General features: G+C 34.4%; 1 protein-coding gene across 5 annotated transcripts in view; it reads left to right on the top strand.

The window, feature by feature from the left end:
- Positions 1 to 18,835, top strand: part of cdi (center divider) — a 118,772-nt gene that overhangs the window by 88,830 nt on the left and 11,107 nt on the right. For all 5 annotated transcript variants that reach the window (XM_068386981.1, XM_068386983.1, XM_068386982.1 and 2 more), the window contains exon 3: positions 17,022 to 17,143. In XM_068386981.1, the coding sequence (XP_068243082.1) occupies positions 17,022 to 17,143 (122 nt within the window). The remainder of the gene's footprint in view (positions 1 to 17,021; positions 17,144 to 18,835) is intronic.

The raw sequence follows: 18,835 nt of genomic DNA, 5'->3' as shown, positions 1-18,835 counted from the left end.
GGGTGGTGAAATTATCTTCAAAGAAATACTGTCGAAATTATGTATGTTATTTATTTTCGTTTGTTGGTATGAGTTCCAATATGTCTGTAATGGATATTTGTTTACCAAGATGACCAGTTATAAAATGGAAACTTATGAGTCGTTTTCATTAGCAGATGCATGGTATCTTGCAATATATATTTTGTAAGAAACTCTTCTATCTAAAAGTTGAATCATTTTATAATTAATGTCATTAGGTTTTGGTGGCAAAGACCCACTAATTAGATAATTACTCTCCTAAGGTCGATATCGAAACTTGCAACAGACCTTAAACAATGAAGATTTAAATGGTAGCGTGATTATGGGCTTGGATGATAGCACTTTAGTGATTAAATGTTTCGCAAACTTAAGTATAAGAACACCGTTACAAAATCAGATCCCAATTATATAATGATTTCACCTTCTGTAATGTTTTGTTGGAATAGAATTATACTTCTTGATCGGGATTCTTTTATTGAACAATGCAAAAGCTGAAAAAATTGTTGAAATTTTTCCGGTAGATTTTGTAAGAAATGTTAGTGAATAAGTTTCCTTTCTTATGATTTTTGGAAGCTAACTAACTGTAAAGTTAAACAATGAACGCTAGGTATAACTAAGACATCTACAGTACTGAAGCTCAATTGTCGAATTTGATAAGTAAGAGAAATATCCCAAATTTGGGAATATGGTGTTGATATAAATTTTCATATTAACGATTAATTGTGAAAATGATTAACGTGAAGTACATAGAAAAAAAGAAAAATAAGGCCATAACTAGTCTGTAGATTCTTTGCCCAGTTTAAAAAAAAAAAAAAAGTGCTTTGACAAATCAGAAATTAGGCATTTCTTCTGGATTTTTTCGGGCCCACAATAGTTAAGAAATTATATTTATATATATATATATATATATATATATGTATATATATATATATAACTATGTATATATATATATATATATATATATATATATTATTCATTATATATATAATTTATTATATATATATATATAAATTATTCAATTGGTTTGACTAAACATATGTGAGCAGTAATGGAAGTAGATTCCTGGTATAGTTAGGTACTGATGCTTCTGTGATAAGCTTAAGCATGTAAGGAATAACGTTAGTCTCCGCATATACAGAAACCAGTTGATTGATATGAGAAAGATTAATGCTAAAATAATAAAATATTGATATCAACATTCTTATTGCAATTGGACTGTTTACCTTTGTTCTTGCTCTCTTATTTGTGTTCAGCAATGTAAGTTATCAGGCTTTAAACGTAATATACTGGCACTGCCAAGATATCTAAAAGAAAATGTAATTGATGAAAATTCAATTTAACGTCAAAATATATTTAATCGAGATACGAAGGAATTAGATGCTTAAGATAAGAAACCTCTAGTTTTCGGCGATAACTAAAATTATTCTGGTAATCACATAATTGCTTATGGTAGTGTTAGTATTGTAATTGCTGGTTTGTTCCTCCACACGAAATTCTTGTTTTCTGCGAACACAGAAGAAAGTGAAACTCTCTCTTCTTTCTCTTGCCTCTGCGGTTGATGTAAAGGTGGAACTGTTCTTTTTTTTTATACTCATTACTTTTTTTTTTCTTTTGGTTCCTTTTCTGTACGTTTATAAAGAAAGATTGAAAGAGACTTGAGTGTGATTGTGAAATATGCAGCTATCTGAATTTGTTTTATTTTTCTAAGTTATCTTCTCTTCAAGTAGAAGGTTGCGAAGAGAAATGAATATATATATATATATATATATATATATATATATTATATTATATATGTGTGTGTGTGTGTGTGTATTTTGAGCTTTTTATTTACTTTAATATGTTTGACCTAGCATGATCTTTCTTAATAATTTATATTATTAACAAGTGATTTCGGTAGTTTATTCTGTATTTCCGTCGATCCCAAAACTCCCAAATAATATTTGAGCATTGGAAGAAAGCCAAACACTGGTGTATGATATCTATACCCTTTTTTATTATGACATTTTGCTTCCCTTTTGTGAATATTTTTAAATTTTCACCCCAAGGAAGAAGCCCTTTTAAAATTCTCTCTCTCTCTCTCTCTCTCTCTCTCTCTCTCTCTCTCTCTTTCTCTCTCTCTCTCTCTCTCTCTCTCTCTCTCTCTCTCTCCTGTCGGAATGACTGTTACCTCACAGACAGAAGTTACTGTTGAAGAGTAAACTCACTCTTTTTTAATTCCAGCCTCACGTTGGAAGTAAAGATTTATTGATTATTGGAGCGATTCAATTTTCGTAGCAGCTGTTACCAAAAAAAAAAAAATAAAAAAAAAAGACGAGAATGTTATTGGTAGATTATATTTCATAAGGTTTGGTGTATCTGTGAGGGAAACTTTCTGATTGTAGTAAGCTTTGATAAAGGCCAGTGACTAAAGCTTTTGTTTTGTTTTATTTGTTTATACTGTGTCTCATTTATTTGTTAATACTTGGACTTTTTTATTTGTTAATACTTTATCTCATTTCCGGCTGTGGTAATGTTGGTGTGTGGATATTTACCAGGGTGCAATTTTCCTATCATAAAAAGAACTTTTCATGGAAGTGTCATGTACAAAAAATTCTCTCTCTCTCTCTCTCTCTCTCTCTCTCTCTCTCTCTATATATATATATATATATATATGTGTGTGTGTGTGTATATATATATGTATATACATATATATATACATATATATATATATATACATATATATATACATATATATATACATATATATATATATATATGTATATATATATATATGTATATATATATAATGTATATATATATAATGTATATATATATAATGTATATATATATATATATGTATATATATATGTATATATATATATGTATATATATATATGTATATATATATATATATATATATATACTTAACCTGGTATAATGCATAAATTAAAATCTAAACATACTCGTTTCTAATTTTCCTTTATATAGATTATCAGTCATGGACTTTAGTGAGGGGCTTTGACACTTACAGACATATATATTCAAACACACCTGTTTGGTTGTGTCAACGGGCCAAGAGTAAATATCAAGTTGATGTTTAGATTAGCTATATTTCTGGGGCAGTTGGCATGAGTCATGTCAATAGACTGTGCCCCTTTATTTTTCAATGCAAAAAACATTGACGTAATCATCCATAGGATTGTCTCATCGGTTTAAAGGCCGCTCATGAATGGCAGGGACAAGGCACTGTGACACTGCCCTATCAGGCAGGACAATGCCCTAGAGACTGACCATATAAACAGCGCCCAAGCCCCCTCTCCACCCAAGCTAGGACCAAGGAGGGCCCGGCAATGGCTACTGATGACTCAGCATATAGACCTGTAGGCTCCCCGGAACCCCCCCCCCCCATCTTTAGCTCACAAGGATGGTTAGGTTGTTGCGACCAAAGGAACTAACGAGTTTGAGCGGGACTCGAACCCCAGCCTGGCGTTCACCAGTCAGGGATGTTACAAACATCGGGCACCACAACCCTATAGGATCAACGAATTCTTCTCATGCATAACAGATGATCTTTTACGTTTTTTTTTTTTTTCTCGAACACCATCTTACATTACGATAAGTTAATGTGGTTTGCATGGCTGGCTAAGCCGTAAAGGATTTCTATGTGCAATACTGGAGGAATTGCATTAGTAATATCTCTCTCTCTCTCTCTCTCTCTCTCTCTCTCTCTCTCTCTCTCTCTCTGTGAATAACTTCCAGAGGACCTTGGTTTTTCTTTGTGGAAAAAAAAAAACTATAAAAAAAAAGCTTTGGCAAGGAACATTTTGCGGAAATAGAGCCAAATGTAGCTTCGACATAACTGTCACAAAATTGTATATCCCACTCACATCTTCCAATGTTAACATTATTTTGTTTTACTTGACCTTTTTGAACAAATATTTTTTGGGTGGTAGGGGTCATGTTTATGAGGGGGAATTCCTGTTACAGTGATTAATGTTGGTGTAAGGTTATATATTCTATTAATATTGTTATTACTTGGTAAGCTACAATCCTAGTTGGAAAAGCAAGATGCTATAAGCCCAGGGGGCTCCAACAAGGAAAATAGCCCAGTAATGAAAGAAAACAAGGAAAAATAAAATATTTTATGAACTGAGATAACATTATTTAAACATTTCCTATATAAACTATGAAAACTTCAACAAAACAAGAGGAAGAGAAATAAGATAGAATAGTGTTCCCGAGTGCACCCTCAAGCAAGAGAACTGTAATCCAAGATACTTGAAGACCAGTAGGGAAAGAAGCAGAAGTGAAATATTGCAAAGGTAATCCAAGGAGGCCACTGGATTGATATGAAATAAAAAAAAGTAACATGTATTTTCTTTCTAATTTTATTAACAGAAATTACCATTATCAATGTACCGTCCATTTTTATGCTTCGCATTTCATACAGATTGATTATTCTTATTTTATTCAAAGTTTAATGATACTTGCCTGGTGATTAGGCATCGTTTGGTTGTCACCATTTTTAACCCACAAAAACTTACTCTGAATATCATTTGTCATGTATAACTTTATTAAATTGTTCTTGTCATCCATTCCTGGTCATTCCTAGATGTTTCTTCACTGTTTGTTATTAGCATCACTATGTTCGTTTTATAGATTTTCTAAATGTTTTCATGTTTTTTTTTTTTTTTGCGAAGAAGAGTATCATTCAAAATAAAAAAAAAATATATATCAATAGGCTTTTGTAAATATTTCAATTTTTCAGCATATCCAGTTTCCACCAAAGGAAAGAATTGTGCCCAAAGATTTTGAGGAATGTTTTCCATTTGTGGAGGGCATAAGAATGAAAAAAAAAAAAAACACATTTTCCAAAAAAAAGTATATAATCTAGTTGCCAAGTTTAATTGCCCCCCACCAAAAAAGATAGAATCATGCAAGTATAGCGTTGGGCTGGGAAATTTTTGGCACCCCTTGATGTGGCTTCCTTGCCATCTTCGGCTTTTTTCCTTTTTTTTTTCTTAGTGCCATAAGGCATTCCAATCTATGATTCAACCGCATCCAAGTAAAGTCACCGTGTTGCAACACCCTAGGAAGTGTGGCGAGGAAGGGAGAAGTTGTGAATCATTTTCAAATGCAGAGGGGCAAACAACTTCGTCTGCTTTGGTTGGTTTTTTTTTTTCTTGTTTTCTTGTATTTTTAGAGCTTCAATGTTTGCGAAATTTTTATTTTTTATTTTTTTTGCTCTTCTAAACACACACACACACACACACATATATATATATATATATATAAAATAAGGGGGAGGAACTTAAAGACGTACACACACACACACACACACTATATATATATATATATATGTGTGTGTGTGTGTGTGTATATATAAAATAAGGGGGGGGGAACTTGAATACGTACACACACACACATATATATATATATATGTATATATATATATATATATATATGTATAAAATAAGGGGGAAGAACTTGAAGACGTACACACACACATATATATATATGTGTGTGTGTGTGTGTGTGTGTGTGTTTGTGTGTGCGCGTGCGTGCGTGTTTGTGTATTTGCGTGTACGTCTTTCGTTCTCCTCCCCCCTTTTATTTTTTACTTTGCAAAGTACATAATTATGAAATTATACATCTCTACAAATTATGACATTAAAATTGTATTCTTGTTTGCAGAGGGATCCAAATTTCTTAGCGTTTGTTGTGCACCTTGCAAACTTTAAGTACAGTCTGTTTAACCTGGCCGGAATAGGAATAATCCTACTAATAAGAATTAATCTTCCTGACAGTCCTTTCTCTTTCGTTTCCTCCATATGTGAAGTCTTTGAAGTATTGCCTGATGTTCATTTTCTGAAATTCCACGAATCTCCCAGCCTTGTCTCGTATCATTCGTATGGATTCTTCAAAATGAGATGCACTGATGGTATCTTTTCGTATCATTCTCCAACTATGTCTTCTACTTTGTCTCAATTAATGTTTTTTTATATGCCTTGTTATTGTCATATCTTTTGAATGTATTTTTTTCCTTTTTGTCTTGCTTATGGGTATGGATATTCTAGCCTTGTTTTCCTAGATAAAAAAAAGACTTTGTTTTACAATTGTCATTCACTCCCACGATTCTTTTCGTTTGGAAACTAATGCATTTCCTGTAAACCAGTTTCATTTTTGTTTATTATTTCTCTTCACCTTAAGTCTCATTGTGATTCTTTCTAAGTCGAAGTGTAAATAACAGGTTCTTAGTAAAAAGTCGTGTACTTCCTACGAAGTTTTCATTTGCTCATTTTTAACTTCTTTGGTTTGGACATGAAAATAACACAATGGTAATTTGTTCACACGTCCTTCTGTCGTTCTAGTGAATTTATTGGTACGATATTTTGTTGTAGTGTTAATCAGTTTATGATCGAGGCTGCTGTTTTTTTTTTTCAGTTTTCCCGCATATAAATAATCCCTTTGATTTGAAATGTTATACAAAAAAAAAAAAAAAAAAAGATACTCAATTTACTGTCTGCGATAATGGGTAGGAGGATACAATAATATTCTCCACCCGTAATAACCGCACCATCGGCATTGCTTTGTTTGAGGGGAAGGGAAAGCAACAATTGGTTCAGTTTCAAATCTTTTAATTGAATGTTACATTCTTCTTGACCGATTGGTGGCTATTTATCTCTTAGAAGAACTTCTTTATTGCAATTTATATCCTAGTTTTTTGCTTGTTTGGCAGATACATTGCAAAGATTTGTACGCATACATATGAGAGTGTGTATGTGTGTATATATATACATATATATATGTATATATATGTATATATATACATATATATGTATATATATGTATATATATACATATATATATGTATACATATATATGTATATATATATATATATATATATACACACATACACATACACATACATACAACCCTAGCGCTTGGCGTTCAATTGCACATGTAAATGAGGATTTAATCGATAAAATGAGTAACCGATGTTTATTTAAAAGGTGTTTTTTTTTTCATATAATGCCGTATATAATTGTCCATTGCCCAAGAGATGTAGGTATCCTTGAAATGCCAGGTGAGGGAATATGGTTGATATAAATAGAGAGAGAGAGAGAGAGAGAGAGAGAGAGAGAGAGAGAGAGAGAATACGATTTTATCTTTCATCACCTGGCGGCCTTGTTTGGAACAGCCATATTAGCCTTTGGCAATTTATATCATGTCCTTGGTCGTACAAATCGAGATTGAAAGGATACATTGTTATTAGTCTTTTCAAAGTTTATAATTGACATGATGAAAGAGCCTGTTATGAGACCTATTTTTAATGCTAGTGTGAAGAATGGCGAAGTAGGTATTTTAGTCCATAAATTCCTTTGTTTTAGTAAGCAATAAAATGTTAACACCAGAGGCTTGGTTTACACTGATTACACACACATACACACACACACACACATATATATATATATATATATATTATATATATATATATATATATATATATATTATATATATATCTGTCTCAGCCAGATGAAGCAATCTGCTAATATTAGATCTGTATGCCGATCGATAGAGGGAGACCTTCAAGATGAAATGTCATGAATGAGTCGGTGCACGTGTCCCCGCTTTGCTTTCGCGCATGCGTGGGAGTGGGTGGTAGCCATGGAGGTGTCCCGACGATGGTTAAGGGGTCTAGAAGGGGAACAGGAGAGATACTGAAGGATGAAAGAGAGGGGAGATAGTGGTGATGCAAACTCAGGGAAATCAACAGGCAATTCTTTTTTTTTTTTTTTTTTTTTTTTTTTTTTTTTTTTTTTTGAAAAGAGGAAAACTATTTTTAACGGGGCGAAACTTGCAACAGCATCTCTGCTAGTTATGCCAGTTTCTTCTGATGTGACGGATAGCGTCGTATTGTTCCTTAATTTGATTTAGTTGTTTATTTACCTTTATTACTGCATCTTTTAGGAGTTGTGGTGGCCGATGTGGTAACGTCTCTGTCTGGTGAACGCCAGACTGGGGCTTGAGTCCCGCTCAAACTCGTTAGTTTCTTTGGTCGCTGCAACCTCACCATCCTTGTGAGCTAAGGATGGGGGTTTTGGGGGAGCCTATAGGTCTATCTGCCGAGTCACCAACAGTCATGTCCTGGTCCTCCTTTGTCCTAGGTTGGACTGGAGAGGGGGCGTCCGCGCTGTTCAGTGTCTTGGGCATTGTCCTGCTTGAAAGGGCAATATCACTGTCCGTTGCCTTTGCCTTTCATGAGGGGCCTTTAAACCTTTAAACTGTCTTCAAAGATTAAATATCTTGTTTAAAAAACTTGGGACCTCCACCATTATTTCAAGAAATTTCTTGGTTGCATTTAATGTTAGTTTGAGATGCACTTATATGTTATGACAGTCTACAATGTTATCCTTAAGGATGACTTATGTTTAACGAAATAAAACCAAATTGGTAGAATCAAGAGATATCCTTAATTTTTTTCTCGTTTTATAATAGTATGATTTTATTGATAGAAAATTTATGTTCCAACAGAGTCATTGAAATGTTTCATATTTAAAGAGACGAAACTGTTAAATGTAATTGAATTCTATGTTAGGTACGTTTGAGCATAATTACTTTCCAAATTTAATGACTTCTATATTTACACACACACACACACACACTCTCTCTCTCTCTCTCTCTCTCTCTCTCTCTCTCTCTCAAATGTAAAATGTACAAGATTCTTAGAAGAGTTGGAAAACCCAGGCTTACATGCCTGAGTATTATGAAAAGTGACGTGGGAGATGATGAGTGGAGAAGTATTGAATTAAAAGCTCAAGATAGAGACGACTGGCAAAATCTAACTGAGGCTCTTTGCGTCAATAGGCGTAGGAGGTGGTGATGATGATGCCCTATCGAAGTAAACTTGAATTACGCCGAGCATAATATCTATTTGATAATTTACATATATTAGTTAGCTGTCGAAAAGATATGCAGATATCCATAATTGGTAGAAGATCCAAGAAGGAAATCTGTTTAATTGCGAGGGATAAATTGCAATATCATGTTATGCTTAACGAAGATCCCACCCTTTGAAGTACGCCTTTCACGTTATTATCGTTATAAAATAAACCCTAGTATATGCTGTCCACGTCGAGGGGTATGCTCGGTATAAAAAGCCACTGTATGTAGAAGTTTCAATTATTGTCGTCATCTCGCCATGTTCCAAATGAAATAGGTTTTTGTAATAGACGTCTATCTGCAGTTTTCACGTTCGAATGAATCGCGTGGGTGTTAGAGGAAAAGTCCAGCGTTTTGATGGGTATTTGGCATTAATTAAATGTGAGAACAGGTGCTGGCACCGTCGCCGGATGTTTATGCCCAGTTAATTTTACTGCCTCCATGACTCAGCCTCTTGATGATCCCCTCGAACCAATGGCCGCCCACCCGCCAATACCTTGCCTTCCATCCCACGCCCCACTGGGCTGTTTCCGCCAGCCAAATAACACCTCCCCCCCTCAACAGTTGATGCTTTTTCTTCTATTCTTGCACTTCCTTGTATTTCTTACGGATTTTTTTTCTGCTTTTTTCCACTCGCCTTATTTGGTCCCGGTACTACTCGGTGTATATTCGATTTTATTTGGGTTTGAACAAGGTATATAGAATGCCATTCTATATATCTTAGGTTTGCATACCAGGAGCATTGTTTTGGATGCGTGGAGGTATGTAATCCGTTTCATGAGAGTAAAACGTGATAAAGAATGTCAACTTGAGTAAATGGCAACGAGGAGTGTGCAACAACCGAATGCAAGATCTTTCACCTTTACTTTGGGGGTATTAGTAAAGACGACAGACCTTGCAATCGGATGTTCGACTTTAATTGTGACAGTATGTTCAGCGGATTATATACATACATACATACATACATGTTTATATACATTATGTATGTATATAGGCTATGTGAAATGTACAGTACGCATTCAATTATTTATAATGAGAGGAAATGGATTAGTATAACAAAAACTTGTCAAGTTTCTTTTTACCATCCAGTCTGCTTTGCATTGGTTTTACGAACTTTTACTGTATTTCATTCATTGTGAGTTATAGATCAATGATAAATGATGTGTTCTAATTATTATGTATTTTTTCCCTTACTATTTAAAGTAATTGGTTGTTTTAAACCTTTATTCTTTATATAATATTCTCTGATAATTGTTAGTGAAACTCGTATATCATGCAAAAACCATGTTATTTCATTTGAAGTCTTGACAGTAACAGCGTCTCTCTCTCTCTCTCTCTCTCTCTCTCTCTCTCTCTCTCTCTCTCTCCTTCAAAACAAAGGCTTCAGGATACCATTCATCATGGGCTCCCTCTTCCTCCCTCAGCAAAAACCTTTCCTCCCTCTTCTATTCCAATCCCACCCTGATAAACTCCTTTGCTTCTCAATCCCCCAAAACCTCTATCATCACCCCCTGTTGCAGTTCCATTAGTGAACTTCAAGCGGTGCACTGTAAGCATCAGTTACACTCACTTTCTAGCCTTCTACAATACCTCCGTTCTTTTTTCCATCTTGCTCTCCAATCTCTATAACATTTCCTTCATGGCTTCTGAAGGCGGGTGTTCCTCCTGTTGCATATGAGTGCTAAATGGCCTCTCTGGTCCCAGAGCTGTGCTCCATGGCTCAGATTCATAAATCCAATTCTCTCCACATTCGTCTTCATAAGAATTTCTCCCTCCTTATTTCTAGCTAACCAGCTAAAGCTAATAGTTAACTTTTTCTCATACTGCTAGAGTTGCAATAAGGACATTCTCTCTCTCTCTCTCTCTCTCTCTCTCTCTCTCTCTATATATATATATATATATTATATATATGTATGTATGTATGTATGTATATATATATATATATATGTATGTATGTATATATATATATATATATGTATGTATGTATGTATGTGTATATATGTATGTGTTTTATCATTCCTCTCTCTCTCTCTCTCTCTCTCTCTCTCTCTCTCTGTGCTTTGATGTATAAGTAGGACTATTATCTCAAAAGCGGTTCATGATATTTGGAATGAAACTAGTGATTACGATGTCATTATGTGTTTTAGCACTGGCAATTGCTTCTCTCGCTCTTGGCTTCGGTCTTGCGAGGCCATCGACCCTGGTGTAGAGGGCTGGGGTGTTAGAAGGGGGTTGGGTTTAAAGACTGAAAAGAAAATATTTAGAAACGTAGGTAGGCGTGGGTAGAGAGAGAGAGAGAGAGAGAGAGAGAGAGAGAGAGAGAGAGAGAGACTATTTACTCTTGCAACTTTCTCCCTCTTCATCATATTTCAAATTACTGGCAGCTTGCTCATTTTCAGTATTATTGCCCGATGTCTGTAATTTTAACAGTTTTGGTCTGTAATCCAATCGGCTTAGGTATATACACCTTTTCCCCAACAACATTTACGAGAAATAACGATGGCGTTGATAAGAACAGCCGTTCTCTTATGTTCACCTACATACAGTGATGTCCCTTTTTTACGAACCGCAAAGTAAATTTTCACAAAATAGATCAGGAAAATCGTATTAGGATGAAAGCCTGGAAGCCACATAGCACACAGTAAACTCATGATGTATCCACGCAATCGAAGAAGACCTAGCCTGAAATGGACCTGCGCAGCCTTTAAAATTAGAGATAAGTTTTGTCCTTCAGTGCGATTATAACTGTCGACTTTGCTTTAGATTCTCTATACCGTCAGCTATTCAGTAGCTTGATGTGTCTGAGATTGCTTATGCATCATCATTTGCTCTTCCATCCTCTTGATTAGTTCATGGAACTCCAGTCCCGATGAACTGCGATCTGATGCTGCTGCTAAATTATGCGATATGGAGACAATTCTCTCAGCTATAGTTCCAGTCACTCTTCATTTACTCACTTCCAAATTCAGTGAACAGTTTCAAAGTTAATCTATTCCACATAGGGAGGGCTCACACTAGGCAGTCCAACACTACACCGGGCTGTAGTATGAATTTTTCAAGAGATTAAAGTTCTCTCTCTCTCTCTCTCTCTCTCTCTCTCTCTCTCTCTCTCTCTCTCGAAAAAAAAAAAAAAAACAAAACCTTACCCTTTCTTTTCCTTTTTTTCTTTTTTTTTTTTTTTTTTTGATAATCCGAAAAGAATAATGTATTATCCATTTCCTGTTCATATTTATTACCTCCCCCCAACGAATTTGACAGGAGGTTATGTTTTACCCCCTGTTTGTGTGTTTTTGTTTGATTATGAACAGCTTCTTGGCCACAATTTTAATCGTTGAGTAATGAAACTTGCAGGGGTTAACTGTTATATAAAAAGCTGGAAATGATTAAATTTTGGAAGGTCAAGGTCAAAGGGCGAGGAATAAGCTGCTGCGGCGGAGGTCTGTGGTCTACTGAGTGCCCCTCTAGTTATATTTCCGCTTTAATTGTAAATATTCTATGAGATTGACGTCAATCTTTTTTAATTTATTTGGTTTATCTATTTCTGGTATCATATCATAGAAAAAAGCTTTGAATATAAATATGGAAATGAGGCTTTAGTATATTATCCGTAATATACCATATGTGTTCCCTATCCTCTACAGAGAAATTAGTCGCGGTTGTGTAATTGCATTCTTGCATTCGTCTGCACACACTTTTACTCTCACTTATTTATCGATTTAAACCTGTTCAAGTTTGTGTAGAAGATTTACTGGTGATTTGACAGTACATATGATTTGTTTTTTGAGTATAACCTATTTTTTTAAGAAGTAGAACGGTCTTCGGTTATAAAAAAAAATGCATCAATAGCTATAAATGCATTAAATAAATGCCAAGGTCTTCGAAGCATAGAAAATACTTGAAAAAAAATTTAGCTATAAATTTTAAAACTATTTTTATCCTAAGTACTTTCGTGGAACGATGAAAATAAACTAGAGGGGCACTCAGTATAGCGCAGACCTCCGCCGCGGCAGCTTATTTCTCGACCTTTTGGTTGACCTTGACCTTTGACCTTAACATGTATTAATTGGTGTGGATCTTCATACACTCAAATATGAACCAAGTTTGAAGTCTCTGTGACAACGATGTCCAAAATTATGGCTTAGACATTTTGCTTGACCTTGACCTTCCAAAATTTAATTATTCCCAGATTTTTACATTGCAGTTAATCCCTGCAAGTTTCATTACTCTACGAGTAAAATTGTGGCCAGGATCTAAATTGTGGCCAGGAAGTTGTTCACAAACAAATACACACACACACACACACACACACACACACACACACGGGTAAACATAATTTACCAGTAAGTATGATAATGAATCGACTGAATAAAATTTAATGTTGAAGTTCCTAGAACATGGCCTTATTTTTTTTTTTCAACTAGTGCTCTGAAAGGACCCCCTTAAGACATGAGATGCCTTTCATAGCGAAGGACTTTTAAATATTAACTCTTGCGAAACAACCAAACCTTAGAATTTGTCATAACAGCTTCTTGTCTGTCTTTCCACAGAGGTGTTCATTCAGAAAAGATCCAACATCACTGTGGGGGGTTTTGGTTAGAGAGAGAGAGAGAGAGAGAGAGAGAGAGAGAGAGAGAGATAAGTCAGGTTACTGAAGTGTATTCTTTCTTTTATTCTTCAGTGTTAAGGTCATATATGTATGTATGTGTGTAATATATATATATACACATATATATGTATATATATACACATATATATGTATATATGTATATATATATATATATATATATATGTAGTACATATATATAATTTTTATTTTCAGTAACCCATGATTATGGTGTTTTATGTTGTACTTTTGACTTGGGTTAGTAACTGTATGCCTCTTGTTATCAACGAACGAGGAGATTGCTATGAACATGGGGCCTATATCCTTAGATAACTAACATGAAAATCCCTTTCAAAGTTCGGTGCTACACTGTAGTTTACGCCTACATACTATGTTTGTATTTACAATTGTTACAGGCCGAAGGCCTTCGCGTCTTATGTTATCCTTGTACTTGGTGTGTACGCTATCATATTTACCTCCTTCGTTATTCGTTAACTGATCGTCATGAAATTTGGTAGGTATATTCTATGGGTCAGTATCGATGGATCATCTGAGCGTTTTCTTTCAAAATTCTATCTCGCTGATTAGTAATTAAGTAAAAATGAAAAAAAAAATTCGACAACTCTGTCAATAAGCGCCGCATCAGCGTGAAATTCAATATGTAAACTAGAAGAGAGTTGAACAGAAAGTTGTGTCAGACCATTGATTATTAATTTGAGTAATTAATCATTTTCGAAGTACTGATTACTAAAGCTTACCCAACCTTAATACTCGGCAGATCTGTCTGAAACTAGGTATGTGTATACCAGAGAGATTCCCGCATCGATGAGTCAAAGTTCACATAAAATGGCCGTACTTGGTGTCATGTAAAACAGGAGGAACAGGAGATTACAATGGTGCACTTGATTGAATGATTCTGATCTTTGTTGATTAGTAATTAACAATTAATTGAGGAAAACAATGGATTTTCAAAGTTGACAGAAATCGGTCATGTTTGGTGTGAAATGAAAGCGGAGAGACAGGAGAACACAACAGTGCAATAGACAGAAAGATTCTCGATGTCATTGGTTAGTAATTAACTACTAAATTGTGTCAAATGGAAGGGGAGAAGACAGGAGAAAGGGACATACAACTAATAGAACGGTTATTGTTCTCTTTACTAATTTATTTAACAACAGTTACAGAATATTCACTGACTTGCACTTAGATACCCTATATATATATATATATATATATATACATTATATATGTGTGTGTGAACGATCTATTTCAATGTTGTTACTGTTTTTGAAATATTTCATTTCAATTATTCATTATTTCTCTTGTTTGTTTATTTCTTTATTTCCTTTCCTCACTGGGGTATATTTCCTTTTTGGAGCCTTTGGGCTTGTAGCATCATGCATTTCCAACTAGGGTTGTAGCTCAGCTAGTAATCCTCCCCCTATATATTGAAGAGCAAGAGTCTTATATTATATCATATATATATATATATATATATATAGATATATATATAGATATATAGATATATATATATATATTATATATGTATATATATATATATATAATTCACATACAAATATGCTGTACATAAATGTATGTATATATGTTGATATATATACTTATTTCCTGTCACGCTAACCGACATTGCCAGACTTATGATTACCAAGTATCTCCCTGTTCCTCGGGTAGTGTTGGAGTGGGGGGAGAGTCAGTAGTCATGCCGTGATGAGAGGGGGTACCCTGAGAAGTGAGGAGGATGGTGTGGGAAGGGTGGAATCTGCGTGTGTGCATATCAATCTAAATTTTTAGCCATCATTCTTGACGGGTCGCTTACACTAGTGATAATAATTATAATAATGATAAATCGGTCTTGGAACGAAATTATACCTCTAATTACTGTTAGTTTATGGATAAGTTGAATGTACTGAGGGTCTTTGTTGCTTTTCGTGAGGTCAGACTTCTGAAACATCTGGTATATTGACGACTACTACTACTACTCTACGCACGGGTTACTACTACTGTTGTTATTGTTGTTATACACGTGTATAAGCACACGATCTATATATACATACACAGACACACACACACACACATATATATATACATATATATATACATATATATATATATATATATATATATATATATATATATATATATATTATATATATATATATATATATACATGCATACATATATATATATATATATATATATATATATATATATATATATATATATATATATATATATATATATATATATAGTTAGTCTGTAATCGTATTAGTTATTAGGAATTGGTCGGTAATATTCCACAGATCTCGGAGTTCGTGTTCAGTTGGCCATGTTATCTGATCAGTGATAGAAAGACCCTTCGGAATAGGCTTAACAAACTTCCGGCCACGGTACTCTTATATTGTCCTAGACTAAGGGATAACGAATGGGATCATTGCCTTATCAATTTAATCACATTATTGCCATGATAAATGTTCGTTTCTTGTGAGGAGAAAAAAAATACTTCGTTGCTTACTGTAATAAAACATAAAACTCAGTAAAAGTTTCCAGGTGGTTTTTATATGCATAGTACTGCATATACAGTACTTTGTGTGTTTGTATAACTCGGTTAACGATCGTCTGTCCGTCCCTACTTGTGGGAAAGTCGGTGGGAAGGGAAACTTCAAATACGAATTTCGGTGGTCACTGGGCCGCGTCTCCGCTCACCTGCTTTTCGGTTTTCCTTAGCCCCATTCTCTCTCTCTCTCTCTCTCTCTCTCTCTCTCTCTCTCTCTCTCTCTCTCTCTCTCTCTCTCTCTCTCTCTCTCTCTCACACAATATGATGCACTTTGAATTTTCAACATTGAAAATTATATGGTTATTTTCTCTCTCTCTCTCTCTCTTTCAATATGATGCACTTTGAATTTGCAACGGTGAAAATTGTTATATGATTAAATTCTCTCTCTCTCTCTCTCTCTCTCTCTCTCTCTCTCTCTCTCTCTCTCTCTCTCTCTCTCTCATTCAGTATTTTTTTGGTGATTTACTGCAATACTTCCGTTGCTGCAACATTTTGTAAAACTTCTAAACCCAGAACTTATGATTTCATGGGAAAATCCTATCGTAGTATATATTTCTCAATTTCATTTTTATTAATTTTATGGTTGGCTAAAGGATCTTGGCTAAGTTTTCTATTATGTTTTTCATTATTATTTGTTATAGTTTGATTTATTCAATTATAATTTTCGTATAATGTAAAATAGCGGAAACTTACTATAGAGTTTGATTGTAGTTTAGTCCAGTTTCTATTGAGTAGTTGTGTTTTGTTGTTATTATTATTGTTGTTATTATTATTATTGTTATTAGTTATTAATATTATTATTATTGTTGTTATTATTATTAATATTATTATTATTATTATTATTATTATTGTCATCATAATCATCAATATGGAATCAGCATATTGATAGTATCCTTGTATTTCAGGTTCGCCATCGAGTGACAGGCGACATCATGGTGCTCAAGATGAACAAATTGATCAGTAACCGTCACAACATGTTGCGGGAGGTGGAACTCATGAATCGATTAAGTCATCCTAATATTCTCAGGTAGGTGTGTCACCTAATCCCCCCCCCCTCTTCCTCTCATAATTGTAGTGTGAGGGGGGCGTGGCTGTATCTTTTGTGTACCTCACCCTCTCTTCTTTTTCTTCTTTTTTTTCTTCTTCTTCTTCTTTTTTTTCTTCTTCTTCTTTTTTTTTTTTGCTGGAAGGGAAGATGGAAATTTTTAATTCTCCGTTATACTATAGGATTCAAATGGAAAGGAGATTTTTGTATTCATTATTAATCATGCCATGAAAGAAGATCTTTCGTTAATTATTATTTTACACTGAAAATTAAATGATGTATTCCATGTAGCTATCATTTAAGCTGTTAAGCAAAGATAGTGATTATTCAATAATTTTTGCCATTGAAATATAAAGATGTACTTTTTAATTAGTTGCAATTATCGCCATCCAAATGGAGTGTTAATTTATAATTAGAATCTCTCTCTCTCTCTCTCTCTCTCTCTCTCTCTCTCTCATTTGAACCCGTTCAAATATTGAACCTGTCATTCTACTCGTTAAGAAGATAGTCTAAGTGGAATCGTTTCAACTCGTGTGCAAACAAAGCTCTCGGGGCATCGTGGGAAGGTTTCTATTAAGTGGCCCTAAAGGATGATACAAAGGGGTTGCTTTGGGGTATTGCACGTGGCAGCAATAATGTGGGCATGTTTTCTCAGGCGGCTTTGCAATACCCTTCAGCGTTTTTTGTTCGCATATTAGTTCATTCATTCGTGGGTCCATGGTCATCCTGACTTTGCCTCTTGTTTTCACTACAACTCGGCTATTTCCGTCCTTTTCCGGGTTTGTTAGTAATGGTAACTTCAGATTATCTTAAAAAAATAATGGCCCTTGTTTTCTTTTGCGAATACAGAACTCGACATGCAGGTGGTTATACATCTTGTGTCAATACTTTTCTGATAATTGTCTTATCAGAATATTTGTGAATATTAATATTTTCAGAATTTCTATTAATTGTCATAAGGGCTTATTGGCCACACTTCTAAAGTATGTCTTGAACCATCAGCATGAGCTGGTTTCAAAGCCTGCAATCGCTATTCCTCCATCGTGTATAATTATAGTGCATCTGCTCTTTTTTCCTGTTAGGAGTATTGGCTCAAAGAATGATCTTCCTCGAAATTTTGCCTTTTGTTTTTCTAAGCGAATTCTACAGAAGTCCCCTTCTTCCAACCATGTGCTAATGACTCTTCCCTTTATACATTCTCTCCTTTCCTTTCTCATCCTCAAATTGTAAAGTTTGGTCCTAGTCGCAATTATTATTATTTAGAATCATGTGTTCTTATCTGAGCATAATTTTGGTCTTGGGAAAACTAACTATCCTTTCCCTTACTTCACATACAGTATATTATGCTTAAAGGTACAAAATAGTGTCCAAGATGGAATACATGGTAACATTGAGCGAAATTTGCATTTGGTTAGTTTTATGTCTAACATAGTTGCTGTTTTCATGGTCAGGGTTACGTCGTAAGTGCAAATACTTTCTTATACTTAATTTAGGTAAATAACTATTCTAAACAAGGCACGCAATAATTTTACGTTTTGAATAAAACACCCCATAGTCTTATATCTTGAATAAGACATGCAAAATCATATTCAAAGTGAGTCGAGTTGTCATTTTACAATCGCATTTCCGTCTGATAAGGATTTTATCTCCCTGAAACACCATATTCAAAGCAGT

Source organism: Palaemon carinicauda, chromosome 14, assembly GCF_036898095.1.
Source record: "Palaemon carinicauda isolate YSFRI2023 chromosome 14, ASM3689809v2, whole genome shotgun sequence".
NCBI classification, from domain to species: domain Eukaryota; kingdom Metazoa; phylum Arthropoda; class Malacostraca; order Decapoda; family Palaemonidae; genus Palaemon; species Palaemon carinicauda.
This window is presented reverse-complemented; position numbering and strand designations above follow the sequence as displayed.